At 36.3% G+C, this 15330-nt stretch overlaps 1 protein-coding gene across 4 annotated transcripts in view; it reads right to left on the reverse strand.

The window, feature by feature from the left end:
- LOC127789851 (probable translation initiation factor eIF-2B subunit delta) overlaps nucleotides 1-4287 on the reverse strand; it is a 52262-nt gene extending 47975 nt beyond the window's left edge. For 2 of the 4 annotated variants that reach the window (XM_052318887.1, XM_052318889.1), the window contains exon 1: nucleotides 3570-4287. In XM_052318887.1, the coding sequence (XP_052174847.1) occupies nucleotides 3570-4065 (496 nt within the window). In that variant the 5' untranslated portion in view covers nucleotides 4066-4287. The remainder of the gene's footprint in view (nucleotides 1-3569) is intronic. The other 2 variants (XM_052318888.1, XM_052318885.1) reach the window with 2 other exon arrangements.
- Between the last annotated feature and the right edge of the window lie 11043 nt (nucleotides 4288-15330).

Consider the following 15330-nt stretch of genomic DNA (forward strand, 5'->3'; position numbering starts at 1 on the left):
TTTTTTTATCCCACATATTTTTTGTGCTTTTTTCATGAATAAAAGAAGTGCATCCTGAACATGACGTTCCCAACTTTGTAAGAGTCAAGGGAGGATCTTATTGATGCACTTTTGATTAATATTGGATATTACTTATAATATTAAGATTATATGAACAAACATTGATATAATGAAATGTGATCTTTTTGCTTGACTTCATCTTTTTCATTAATGAATATTAAATTTTGGATTATTTCATATATAATTTAGTGCTTTCATTACGATCATGGTTTTTATCTTGATAAGATTATCAGAACAGTATTAAATCTCTGTCACTCTTCTTAATGACAGAGATTTAATACTGTTCCAGCGCAAACAAAGAGATCCCAGCAACTCCTAGTTTTTTTTGCAACTTCAAGCTTGAAATAGTATTCCCCATTTGAGACTAGAGAGGCGAGGGGTGGCAAGATCTTATTACAGAATGAAGCCTTCAATACACCTCATGCATGTGGATTTTAGAAGTCTTGTATTTTGTGGGAAGGTAAATTCTAATGTGGACAAGTATTTTATTTTTCCACCTTGATGGAGTTGTGATATGATGAAAAGTAAGTAATTCCTTTATTAATCGACATTTTAAACGGATGGCTCCCTGTGGCCACCTCATATGATAAATTACTTGCATTATCAAAAAGAGACTACATTGTAACTTTTTTCTTCCACTGAATATAGGTAAAAATTGTCTTTTACTAATGTATAGCTATATAATTCTAATTTTAGTGTTTTGTATGTTGTTCCCCTATAAAATGACTTCCAGTTGTGCCCCCAGATAAAGTTTTTCATTCATAACATAATAGACCTTATCGGCAGAATGCATTTCAAAGAAAGCACCAATGAAAGAAATTGAAATAAAATAAAAATACATATCACGTAACGAATTTGTGCAAATTTAACCATGGTTTGTGAACCATAGATTATAGAACATAGTTTCTGACTATTTTGCCTCCTCAACCTTCCCATTATCAGATCCAGACGTCAGTAAATTCAGGGCAAGTCAAGCATGCAAATCAAATTTTAAATCAAAAAGTTCAAAATCAGTACATTTCTTAATCCTCATTTTTCTTCGGCAGTTCAGAAGTATCAACAACAACATATCCAGTCTTTATCCCATTATGTGGGGTCGGCTACATAAATTCTAAACTTTCATGTATTTCTGTCTTTTGTCATATCTTCATTTAGATCCATACACTTCATATCAAACTTTAATGTCTCTCCCAAAGTTTTCCTGGGTCTGCCTCTACCTCTTTTTTTGACTAATTGTTCCATTTCATCAACTCTCCTCACAGGAGCGTCTCTTGATCTCCTTCTCACATGACCAAACCATCTTAATCTAGTCTCTCTCATGTTCTCCTCGATGGGTACTACTCCTACCTTATTACGAATAACTTCATTTCTAATTTTATCCTTTCTTGTATGGCCGCACATCCATCTTAACATCCTCATCTCCGCTACACTCGTCTTTTGCTCATGCTGGTATTTGACTGCCCAACATTCTGAGCCATACATCAAGACTGGTCTTATAGCTGTCCTATAAAATTTTCCTTTCAGTTTTAATGAGATTTTAGCATCACATAACACCCTCGATGCATTTCTCCATTTTAGCCAACCTGCCTTAATTCTATATGCAACATCCTCGTGAATTTCTCCATCTTTTTGAATCACTGATCTCAAATATCGAAAATGGTCTTTTCTTTGTAAGATTTGGTCTTCTAATTTTATTATAACATCATCCACTCTTGCATTTTTACTAAAGTTACATTCCATATATTTTGTTTTCTTTCTACTTAATTTAAATCCCTTAGATTCTAAATTGTTTCTCCACAATTCAAGCTTAGTGTTCACTCTTTCTTTTGTTTCATCCACCAACACTGTGTCATCTGCAAATAGCATACACCATGGCACCTCTATCTGAATATCTTTAGTGAGTTCATCCATTACTAGAACAAATAAGTATAGACTTAGTGCAGAACCTTGATGTAGTTCTATTGTAGTTGTAAATGGTTCAGTATGCCCTCCGCATGTTCTGACCCTTGTCTCTACACCGTGATACATGTTCTTAAGGGCTTGTATATAGGCTATTCTAACTCTTTTCTTCTCTAAAACCCTCCATAATACTTCTCTAGGGACCCTATCATAGGCCTTTTCTAGATCTATAAACACCATATGTAGGTCCTTCTGATGATCCTGATACCTTTCCATTAGACGCCTCAGTAAATATATAGCTTCCATTATTGACCTACCAAGCATGAAACTAAACTGATTTTCCGAGACCTTTGTTTATTTTTTGAACCTCTGCTCTATTACTCTCTCCCAAAGTTTCATGGTATGGCTCATTAACTTAATTCCTCTGTAATTTTCACAATTTTGAACATCTCCTTTGTTCTTGTATATAGGAACCAAAGTACTCTTCCTCCACTCATCTGGCATCTTTTTTTATTTAAGGATCGCGTTAAATAGTTACGTTAACCAGGAGATGCCCTCTTATCCCATGCATTTCCATACTTCTATTCGTATATTATTTGGTCCCACTGCCTTATGATTTTTCATCTTTTTTAATGCTTGCCTTATTTCATTTGAACTTATGCGTCGATAAAATGTATAACTCACATTCCCTTCGGAGTTACTAAGATGTCCCAACCTAACTCTTGTGTCGCCACCATCATTGAATAATTTTGTAAAATACTCCTTCCATCTCTCCTTAATCGCTCCCTCATTCACTAATACATTTTGATTTTCATCTTTTATGCATTTCACTTGATTTAAATCCCGTGTTTTTCTTTCTCTAGCTTTAGCTAATTTATATATATCCCTTTCTCCATCTTTTGTATCAAGTCGTTTATATAAATTCTCATATGCTTTTGACCTTACTTCACTAACGGCTCTTTTTGCTGCCTTTTTTGCTTCTTTATAATTTTTTTGATTTTCTTCATTGTTGCATTGATATACCGCCTTATAGCAAGTTTTCTTATTTTTAATTTTCAATTATACCTCTTCATTCCACCACCAAGACTCCTTAAGGTTAGGAGCTCTATCATTTGTTTCTCCAATGACTACATTTGTCGTGCTTCTCAAAGCATTAGCCATTTCTTTCCACATTTGATTTGTCTGTCTTTCTCTATTTCATTCCTTTCTATCCCTTAATTTTTCTTTGAAGATTAGTTGTTTCTCTCCTTTTAAATCCCACCACCTGATTCTTAGATTTTGTTTTATGTGATTTTTTCTCTTCCAATTTCTTACTTGGACCTCAAGTGCTAGAAGTCTATGTTGAGTAGTCAAACACTCTCCGGTATCACCTTACAATCCCTACAAATTTCAATATAATTTTTTACCAGAAATTAGTACAAATACTAGAACCCCTAAAATTTCAAATACTCGGTAAACTTTACTCAACTTGATCAGGTATTCCACCTACCAGAATTTGGTCCTTGGTTAACATCCTAAACAATTTCCTGATATTTACAATCCAACCATGTAATAAAGTTGAAATTAAATGAGAGAAATAAAATACTGATTGGATTTGGATCTATCATTACCAGAAACCTCTTGAGCCTTCTTCACAGTCAAATCAAAGCTGCCGCTAGGAAGAGACGAAGCGAATTTCCCCGAATTACTTCTTCGAACCCAATTCGCAGAGTCTTCCGAGAACTCTCCGACCATAACCCTACTCGAAGGAGAGAGTGCTGAAGGGGACGAGCCGAGGACCGAGTCGGACTGGTTGTAGCTACCCACGACGACTGCGGGGACCGCATCGAATGGCCGCCGGAGCGCCGTCGGTACCGGCACAACGACGGGGCGCGAAGGCTGGTGGTGGAGAGCGAGGGAGGAGGAGAGATTGTCTGACGGGTGGCGCGGCGGCGGAATCATGACGGGCGAGAGGGAGTGGCCGGTGGCTGGAGAGGGCGAAATGGCTGCCGGCCCAGACTGAGTCCGTTCCGGCGACAGAGGCTCCGACGGCGCGCCGGGAGCGAAGAAGCCGACTCGCCGGACCTTGGGGTCGATGACTCTCGATGAGCGGCGAGGATCCATCATGAACAATCGGAACTTGGTCGGTTGGCTTAGGGCTTTTGTGGAAGTGGAAATGAGGGCAGCTCTGCGACGGTGTCCTTCGAATTGAAAGTTGAATCTGAAATTAGGGCTTTACAGGAACTCGCGTAAAGCTCCAGAGGCATTTTGATGAAGAACAACTGGATGTGTCGCCGATTTGGTCTTCCGCGTATTATCTAGTTTTTGAAACTTAGAATTGGAATAAAGAACAAGAAAAAATTATGGGGATATCATCTGGAATAATTATAAAAAAAAAAAAATCATCTTACTTGTAGAGTTACACATTGACCTCAAAGGTAAAGTTGTAATTGGGTGAGACTATTTTGATTAATTGTGCATGTGTGTAGTCTAAAGTGTAGTCCGTGTAGCTCTTTATATATAAGTAACCTAGTTACATAATAATTTACTACAAAGTTTATCCAAATTATTAAATTATTTTTTTTATTTTTATTTTCCCCCTTATTGACTATAAAATCCCCAAATTGAAACTTCCACTTAGATTTCACCACCATTATTTACACCACCGTCATCCCCACCTGCCTTAAGAAAGAAACTCACCATGCTGCTCACCCCCCATTTGTCACTCGCTAAAACTCGCCATTGCCGCCATTTGCACCTACCATTGCCTTTATTTGCCGACCATTATATATTTTGATTAAACAACAGCCTTGCATGTGAATTTGGTCGATCTCATAACTGTTTTTTATTTTGTATTACAAATTTGCCAATTGCAAGGAAAGCCTCGCTCGCCCGTTTCTTGGAGAAAAGAAAAGATAAGTAGAGTTTCCTTGTAATTCTAATCAAATTTTGCTATTTTGGTGTATAAATTTAGTACTTAAAAAGCTAGAATTCGTGTAAAGTAATTAATTTCATATTATGGAATAAAAACTTAATACTTTGTTTTTGTCATGTAAGTTTAGTTGTCGATCGAATACCTTAATGGGTTTGACTACTTGTAACGTTGTTGATAGCAACGGAGTCACTTACAATACACAGTGTCTTGATAATCATGGCAGACAAAAGTAATAATGTTGTTTTTTTTACATCCAATATTCTTTTTTTTTTTGTTTATAATAGATTAATTTCAAATAAAGGTTTATCAAATTAACACGTAGATGTACTACATAAGAATAAGAACATAAAAAAAAGGTTTTTAAGATACATTAACAAGAATGTATGGATAAAAGTTAAAAATTCAACTTGGATCAAGCTATTGTATTTGCAATATCTAGCAGTTTCATGTGCTTCGCAAGATTTTGATTTTTTCTACTTTGTCCAACAGTTCACATAATTGTTTTTTAGTTTTTTATTTTTTTGTATTGCCTTATCCAAGAAACGTACTTTGTTGTTCCAAAGACGAATGTTTCGAAGTCCCTGACAAATGGCTAGTCATAGAAAATAGTGATATGTGTAATAATGAAATCTTAGTAGAAGACAATCAGAGTGTCCTAAAGGTTGGGATGAAGCTTAAGAACATCAAGGAATTGTTTGATTTTTACAAAACTTATGCTTATAGCATAGGCTTTTTAGTTAAAAAAAGAAATTCAAAGAAGGGTGATGATAGCATATTGAGATATGTGGCATTTGAATGTAGTCAAGGAGATAGTAGAGTTGGTAAAACGAGCGCTTCCTTGAAGCCCGAACCAACAATCTAGACAGGCTGTAAAGCCAAGATAACATCTTGTTTAAATGTCAATCGTGTTTGGTGTATTAACAAAGTACATCTTGATCACAATCATAAAACAAGTATGTCCAAATCCAGGCTTTATTAATGCAATTGTGAAGTTAGTGCACATGTTAAATGGAGTCATGAAGTAAATGATTTAGTTGGGATTCCCTTACATAAAAGTTTTAACTCGGTTGTTGTTAAAGCTGGTGTATACGACCAGTTAACATGCCTCGAAAATGATTGTCAAAACTACATTGAAAAAGTGAGGCTACTACGACTTGGGGAAGGAGATGTTGTGGCAATACAAACCTACTTTTCAAAAATGCAAACAAGTTGCCCTGATTTCTACTTCAGTATGGATTTGGACAAGGAATGTCGATTGAAGAATGTATTTTGGGCCGATAATAGATGCAGGTAAGCGTACAAGGAGTTCGGAGATGTTGTAACATTTAATACGACATACTTGGCTAATAAGTATACGACATGCCTTTCGCCCCTTTTGTCATAGTGAATCACCATGGATAGTCTACCTTACTCGGATGTGGTATGTTGTCGAATTAGGATACAAAGACCTTTATTTGGCTTTTTAGGACATGGCTTCAATGTATGCATGATCAGGCTCTTGATAGAATAATTACCAATCAAGACTTTGTAACACCCCGTTTTTCGAGCGCGCTATAACTTCGGATAATTATGGGATAAATTTTTTTTCTTAAAAACTATTGCTAAACTATATCATTTCTCATATTCATCCAAAAATTTCAATATATCTCTCTCGAAAGAGAATTATCATAAACATCAAATGCGGAAGTTAGAATCGAACTTAACATCTTAACATTAATCATAAATCATTTCTTATATTCTCATTAACCATAATTAAGGTTATACATCAACATTTCTCAAAATGTTCAGAATTCAAAATAGTAGAACTTAAATACATGGGCTACATAACATACATTCAACTCATCATGCACTTTTTTAAGTGTCATTTCATGTCTCATTCATCCTTATTTCTGCTACAATCTTCATCTGAAATGTTTTAATATTCTAGGGGCAAAGCCTAAGTTAGATGATGAATCATCTAAGTAAAGAAACAAAACATTTACTGTTCATGTATATATGCAATGCACATAACACCATAACTCTTATGTTTGGGTCGATTGCACCTTAAGATTACCCGTCATTTTTACAGTCACCCTGCTAGACCGAGGCGTATGGGTGCACCATTGGCAAAACAACGGCGCCAATACCTAATTCCAAACCCATGCAACGTATGACCATGAATCTCATCATGCTCATATGCATATTTCATCATCAACACATGTAAATGCAATCTACATGACATACTTACATCAATGCATGACAACATGACAAAATTATTTACTTAAAATCAGGTTTTTTGGGGGTCAAATTGCTTACAATCAAGCATTTTCATAAAATTAAATCCAGTTGAGAAGTACCACTTACTTTGCAAAAAGATAATTTTGCCCTTAGCATAATTTTACCTCAAATTCACATCGGACTTCCAATCGTACTCAATTATGAACCTTGACGTACCCTGGGCATCATGATTACTAAAAAAAATCAGATTTTTAATTTTCTCTAATTTCTCCCATTTTCTCCTATTATTTCCTCAAGATTATGAAATAAATACTTTCTCATAAAATTTTCTCAATTTCTCTTTACAATAATTTCTAAAACAATATTCCTAAACCCCAAAAATTTTCTCATAATTTTAAGAATCCATGTTTTATTTATTTCTCATTTTCTCTTTGATTTTCAAGCATCTATTATCTCAAAAATCCATAATAAATACCAATCATACATTTCTCTTCCAATTTCATCATCAACAATTCTAAAATATCATTATCATATTTTTGAAATTTTTGAAGACAACTCACATTCCTGCGGAGCTATTCGGTATTCTTCTATACTACGATGAAGTCTCGGTTTGCGTATCCAACGACGCCTTCTACCATAAATTTTCACACGAACTACTAAACCCAACCTATAGGATTTTTTTTAAAGAATTTTTGGTGTTTTTTTCTATATTTTATTTTTCCTATTTTCTTTATTTGTCTTTTTCAAATCTCTCTCTCACTCTCAAATCTTTTTTCTTACAACATTTCTCTTTTTAATTTAAGTTCTCAAATCTTTCAAGTTTCCTCTATTTATAGAAGGTTGAATTAAGCTTAGCATAATTGTAATGACCCACTATTTTTAATTTTTTGGTCACATTTCTTAATTATTTTTCAGTAAATCTCTCACATAATTTTTAATTATTTATCTACATCCTACATTGTCTCCTATATTTATCTTTGATTTCACTTATTATCTTTAATTATTTGTCCACGCCCTACTTTGTCTCTCATATTTCTTAATTATTTCACCTTTTATATTTAATTATTTTGTCACATTTCTTAATTATTTTCCACTAAATCTCTTTCATAATTTTTAATTATTTATCCACACATTACTTTGTCTTTCACATTTCTCAATTATTCCACACATTATCTTTGATTATTTGTCCACACCCTACTTTGTCTCCCACATTTTTCAATTATTTCACCCACTATCTTTAATTATTTTGTCACCTTAATTATGTTGCATTAAATCTTCTTTTGAATAGATTATTCTTTCATTTAGTTCATTAATTTTAAGTCCACTTTCTTAACCTTCTAATTCTAAGCCTATTTACTTAGCCTTTCTTTTTTTCTTTCCAACTTAGCCCACTAACTCTAAACCCATTTACTTAGCCTTTCTTTTTTTTATTCAACTTAGCCTACTAACTCTAAGCCCATTTACTTAGCCTTTCCTTTTTCAATTTTGCCCATTAACTCTAAATTCATTAATTTTCTCAACTACAATCTCTAATGGATGTCAAAAATATTTTAAATACAAAAAATTAATTATTATTATTCTCAAAATACTAGGATATTATATTCTTATCTCCTTATAAAAATTTCGTTCTCGAAATTTGTCATATATTCTAAATCTCAAAATTTCATTCTCGATATTAGCACTAGATTGTTTGAATAACTAGGGAAGAATCTACTTGATTACCTATCTATGTTACTCTATGCATCGAAATATAGGGTCAGGACTATAAAGCCTTGAACTCAACTTTCGCGTGTTCGGATAATTTTTTCCTTCTTGCCAAAAATCTCTGAAATAGTAAAACACGTTTTTCTATAAAAATATTTCTACATTTTTTTTCTTGTTCTTTTTTCTTTTTTCTTTTCTTCTTCTTCCTTCTTCGTTCTTCCTCTAGTTTTCTCTTCTGTAAACGCCTACTGCCCACTTACAGCCAAGTCACCCCCGGCCTTTACCGTAGTAGTTGTGTCGGCCTCCGGCCGTCTTTATCGGCCTCGAGATCACCATTGCCGACGCCTCTGCGGCCTTAGTTGTGACCTCCCGCTCGCACAGCGCCCCTACTGTAACTGGCCGCCATCACTGATCCCTCCCATTGGCTAGATCCAGCCTCGCTGCCGCCTACGCCTGCTTCTTCGCTCAGCCATCGACCGCCGCTGCCGACCTTGGATCTTACCCGTTGTAATACCCCATGTTCATATAAACTTGCCACGTAATTTCGATGAGTTTAGAATACTGAAAAAATGAATTAATAGCAGTTACAAGTACCAAATCAACTGCAAGGAGTGTCTCGGGGTAGAATTATCTAAGAAAAATTATATGGTCTTGACGAGCGTTCCGAGATAAGATTTATAGTATCAAAAGAAATCGGATCGGGAACAGTTTTCGGTACAGCTAAAATACAGCTGCCATTTAGGCTGTAAAACCAAATTGCTGTAGGAGACTCCCAAAAAATTAACGGAACCCTAGGAGGGCTCCGGTTTTGCGTAATGAGCAACCCTTCAGTGGTTTCGAGATGAAACGACAGCCCGGTAAGGACACTGGGGCGAAATCGTCCTTTTCAACTAAGATTTGGATTATTAATTGTGAATTTTCGGTATTAAAATGCAAATTTAATCTATGTTTGAGGGCATGATTGTAATAAGAAAGTTGCCCAAGTGATATAAGATGAAAATTGGAATTTAATAGAATAATTTCTTATAAATATTAGTGTAATATATAATTATATATATAACCATATGTGTGTGCCCGTGGGCAGCGGCGCGAATGGGCAGTGGCCAGCTTCTGTGAAGCTTTAATGGCCGAGATTTCGGCTGCAAATGGGGAGATTATGGTAGCAAGAATTGAGGAAAAGAATGGCAGTGGGATTTAAGGGGGATATGCAGCAAGATTTAAGCCGGCTGAGCAATTAATGTGATGTATATACATTTATATATGCACGTTTGTGGAGAGCATGCAATCGCTGCCTATAAATAGGCAGGGGGTGTTGGCCGATGGAGAAGCATGAAGAAGAAAGCTGAGAGAAAGAGAAAGAGAATGAGATTGCGAGAGGGAGAGGCGATCGGTGGCTGCCAAAGCAGCAAGCGGCCATAGCCGCAAGCTTCAAGCGGCCATGGCCGCAAGCTCGATCAAAGTAGGGGGCAGCAGCATGGCTGGTGTGCAGGAGCTGGCTGAGGTGGACCAAGGTGATCAACGACGTCGGCGGTTGCAGCCAACAATGGCTAAGACCAGCTGGAGGCGCAAGCTACAGGGGCGGCCATGGAGGTTCAGCGAGCAGGACCGCGGCCAGCAGCACCGATGCTGTGCGTGGGAGGCCGAAGGCGATGGCGGAAGTCGGAGGCGACCGGGGGTGTTGGCCGGTGTGGCGGTGTGCAGCGAAGTTGGGCTAGGCGGCGGCTGGGATGGCTGGTTCGCGTAGCCATGGAGGAAGAAGACGCAGGAAGCAGCTAGAGGAAGAAGATAGGTGGAGAAGAAGAAAAGAAGAAAAGGAAAGAAAAAGAAAAGAAGAAAATAAGAAAATGAAAGAAAAAGAAAAGAAAAGAACAATAAAGGAAGGAAGAAGTGGTTGTTCGTGGATTGCAGAAGAAGCAGGGGAAGGAGAAGATGAATAGGAAGAAAGAAGAAAAAAAAAGAAAAGAAAAGAAAAGAAGAAAAATGAAGAAAAGAAAAGAAATAAAGGAAAAAATAGGAAATAAATAGAAAAAAATTCTAGAAAAAATTCCAGAGAATAGGAAATTATGTTTTGATAATATCCCGGAGATTTTAACAAGGAAAACAGTTCGGGCACCCATTTCAAGAATATGACACGCATACCGAGGAAGTCAGAGATGCCAAGTTAAGGTGAATAAAATTTCCTAGAAAATTCCAAAAATTCAAGAATATTATTTTATGAATTTTCGTAGTAAAATATTTGAGAAAATATTTTTAGAAATATTTAGTTTGGATTTATTGAGGAAAATTAGGAAGAAATAGAGAAAAAATTATAGAAAATGCCAAAAATTATGGAAAAATAGAATTTAATATTTATTTAAATAATTATGGTAATTAGGATGCTTTGAGGAATAAGTTGAAGTGACTTGTCAAATTCTGAGGTTGACACGCAAATCGAGGCGATGCTTGAGACAGACGTGGATATCGAGGTAGCCTGATAAGCTTGAGAAGGTAAGTGGTACTCCCCAATTAAAGTTAGTTTTATGGAAAATGCTTGGTTTATGTTCCTCAAAAATGTTTTCATCATATTGACATGCCCTGATATGTATCTATCACTTAGACTGCATACATGACATGACTATGAAATGCATGAATACACGTTGATATCATTGATCACTCGCATTTGAAGGCATAGGAAGTATGAACTGGTACTGCTATTTTACCAAGGGTGTACCCATACACCTCGGCTTCAAAAGAGGGGGCCGCAAAAATGGTAGGTAGAATGAGGAGTGCAGTTGACACCTACGATGAAAGACATTGCATTCATGCATGAAATATATTTTCTGTACCCTTACTTAGATGATTCATCATCTAACTTGGGTTTTGCCCCTGGAATATTCAAACGTTCAAGGTGGAGATTGTAGCAGATACGAGGATAAATGAGGCATGAAATGGCACTTAGCAAAGTGCATGAGAAGTGAAATGTATGTAACGTAGCCCCTGCATTTAAGTTCTGCTACTTTAGATTTTGAACGTTTTGAGGAATGTTGAAGATGTAAGAATTTATTTATGATTAATGTTAAGATATCAGGTTTCGATCTTTGCTTCTGCATTTGATGTGTATAGTGATTCTCTTTCGAGATTAATGTATGGGAATTCTGGGACGTGTTCGAGGAATGATGTGGTTTAGCTTTAGTGTTTAAAAGAAAAAATTTATTGTCTCGAAATTGTCTCAATTTATAACGCGCCCGGAAAAGCGGGGCGTTACACCTGTTGCTGTTCTTCTTCAGATCTGCCATTTTTCCCTCATAGCCTTAATTTTGAAATCTTAAGATCTAGATCTTAAATTAAATCTAATTCGACCCAATCCACTTAGATCTATCACATCCATCTAGATCTGACCCATTAGATTTATCCCCAGATTCGGTTAGATCTAGCCAGTACCCAAATCCATATCAGGACCCGGGTTTCCATGTGATGCCTGCAAAGTCTTGTGGAGGAGATGCGCCCCATTGTGTGTTTTTTCCCTTTACTTCTGCCATGAGGAAGCATCTTTTCATTTTATTGCCATCCATTAGGTCTTTGGTGCCAATAATGCCTCCAAAATCCTGGTCCAACTTCCGATAAGTGACTGATTTTTGGCAGCTATTACACTCATTATGGAAGCTCTAGCTTAGCTTCAAGTTCTTGTTTACGACTATGTATCCTATATTTTTTTCCTCGAACAACAAGTTGTCGACTTGCAAGTCTATGTAGCTTTATTGCAGAATTTATTATTTGCAAACCATTCTGCATATCCTCAACTGGTTCCAAATTGGTCTCACCCACAATCTCATCCAAACCCTATTCCAGAACTTGATCCGAGCTTTGTAGACATTTTTTGACCTATCTCGCATGGATCATTACCTGTAGATGATCTAAATCCATTATGGAGCTTTGAGTATCCCATTATGCCCGAACATGCCTCACTCTCTAGTTTTTCGGAGACTACTTCTTTATTTCACCCCGGTGAAACTAGCGGTATCCAGTGGCCTAAATATCCCATTATGCCTTAACATGCCTCATTCCCTAGTTTTTCGGAGACTACTTCTCTATTTCACCCCGACGAGACTAGTGGTATCTAGTGGCCTAAATATCCCATTCTGCTTAAACATACCTCATTCCCTAGTTTTCTAGAGACTACTTCTCTATTTCACCCCAGCAAAACTAGCAGTATCCAGTGGCCTCTTCATGACGACGTCGATGAGCTTGGACCTGACATTTTCGGCAGTCATCATCGGCATTGAGCATTGGCGGCATTCTAGGGTTTAGCTCTTTTTTTTTGTATGGCTTGATCTCTTGTAACTATATTGAACGCATGGAATGAAAGTTATATTTTTGGGTGCTTTAATGTCTCATTCCCTTATCTTTACCCTTGATCGCATATCAATCATAAATATCTCAGCCTCTTGCAGCTGTTTAATAATTCATCAAATCAAGATAAAAATATCGACTCTTAATTATCATCTCTTTCAAAACCTGATAATTTACGTCATCAGTCAAGCCAAACACAGCTGATCATCAGATAACCCCAAGCTATTAATAACAGTTTTATTTGTCAAGAAATAATTCTAATACATATTCTGAGAACATATCTTGGTATTTCTCTCATTACTTCAATTTTCTTACAGTTTTTTCACCGACTTCAAGTGTCTGTACCACATATTAACAGGCTCCTTATTTTCATAAATGATTGCCCTAAAGATTTCTCACAGGTAATCCATAGTCATATCACCAGCTAGTGGCACATCTCACACCTCAGTTCATTAGAACTTAGACCCCTTACAAGGTGTTACGAGTATTTCTCGCTCTATTCTGTGTGGGCTGGACTTAATGCAGTGATTTGACCCAAATGCTCAAGGCCCAGTAAACATCGAATTGAGCTCGTTAAGGTGAGCTCGTATAACGCTGGAGCCCGGGCTCAAATGTCAGGACCAAGTAAGCTCCCGCTCGCCGGATCAGCTCGTCAGATCGCATTATTGAAAGGACGCATGTCGTGGTAAATCGGCAGGCCAAGGGCTGCCCTGGCTAGACCATTCAGGCCCATTTTCTCGGCCCAATTGGCAGACCCATGCCAGTCCCATCCTGGCCTTCTCGCAACAACATCATTACACCCAAAATTTTCATACATCTATCTCAAAAGAGAATTATCATAAATATCAAATGCGGAAGCTAGAATCAAACCTAATATCTTAACATTAATCATAAATCATTTCTTGCATCCTCATTAACCATAATTAAGGTTATACATCAACATTTCTCAAAACGTTCAGAATTCAAAGTAGTAGAACTTAAATACATGGGTTACATAACATACATTCAACTCATTACGCACTTTGCTAAGTGTCATTTCATGCCTTATCCATCCTTGTTTCTGCTACAATCTCCATTTGAAACGTTTGAATATTCTAAGAGCAAAACCTAAGTTAGATGATGAATCATCTAAGTAAGGGAACAAAACATAAAAAATTGTATCCCATAATTATCCTAAGTTATAACACACTAAAAACGGGGCGTTACAGTTGATATCAGAGCGAATATTTATTTAGAGATATAGGAAAAGTCTTAAGTGACTCTAATATAGTTGATATTAGAGCGGAATGTTATTTGGAGACTTAGGAGAAGTTTGATTTTGAGACTTAAGAGGATCTGATTCAGTTAGAGCCAATTAGTAGAAACTCACCTGGAGGCTTAGGAGAAAAGAAACTAATGGTTCGTAAGACGAAATCCCTACTTAGGGATTGGGGATTGTCGAATGAAGTCTTAAAAGTGTTAGAAAACATGATCTGATCATACGCAGCAGAAAATAAAATCTGATTTTATTGGTATCACATTTTCCAAATCTTACAGTTAAATCGAAGACACAAAAGCAAAAAGTTACCTCGAAACGAAATCTAATTTTGTAGCTGATAACCCACCTAATATCTCCCACGTGTGAGATGCCGAGTTGGTCCACTCGAAACCATCAAGACTTTAATAGACTTGAGAGAAAAAAGGACACGAAAATTTTCTCTAAAATTTCCGTTTTTGATCCAACGGATTGATTAATCGGATTTTGTGTTTAATGTTATATTTATAGACAAGAAACCCTAAAACCCTAAATGCTATTGGGCCGGGCTTTAAATGCTAACAAAAAGCCCAATCCAAATTAATAATTAAATAAATAATCATATTACTTATTTAATTATTCTTATTTCTTAAATAATTGCATTTATAATTTAGTAATTCCATAATTACTAAATTTGCCCATTTTTCTTTTAAAACGATTTCTATTGGGTGGGACTTTCTGGGTTCACAATTAAATTGGCAACGAGAATTAATCAATTATTAATTCTCATAAAACATGAGTGACATCTAGCACTATGTCATGATTACCCAATTTAATGTAAAGCGAGAATGTGAACCTTACACTACGGTGCCCTGCAATATAGTCCCTCTATCATACTATATCCTGACGAGATATGAGATCACAGTCAGTAGGTCAAATCTCTCGATCTAGTCGTATGACCAAATCCAATAAT

Source organism: Diospyros lotus, chromosome 14 (genome assembly GCF_014633365.1).
Source record: "Diospyros lotus cultivar Yz01 chromosome 14, ASM1463336v1, whole genome shotgun sequence".
Taxonomy (NCBI): domain Eukaryota; kingdom Viridiplantae; phylum Streptophyta; class Magnoliopsida; order Ericales; family Ebenaceae; genus Diospyros; species Diospyros lotus.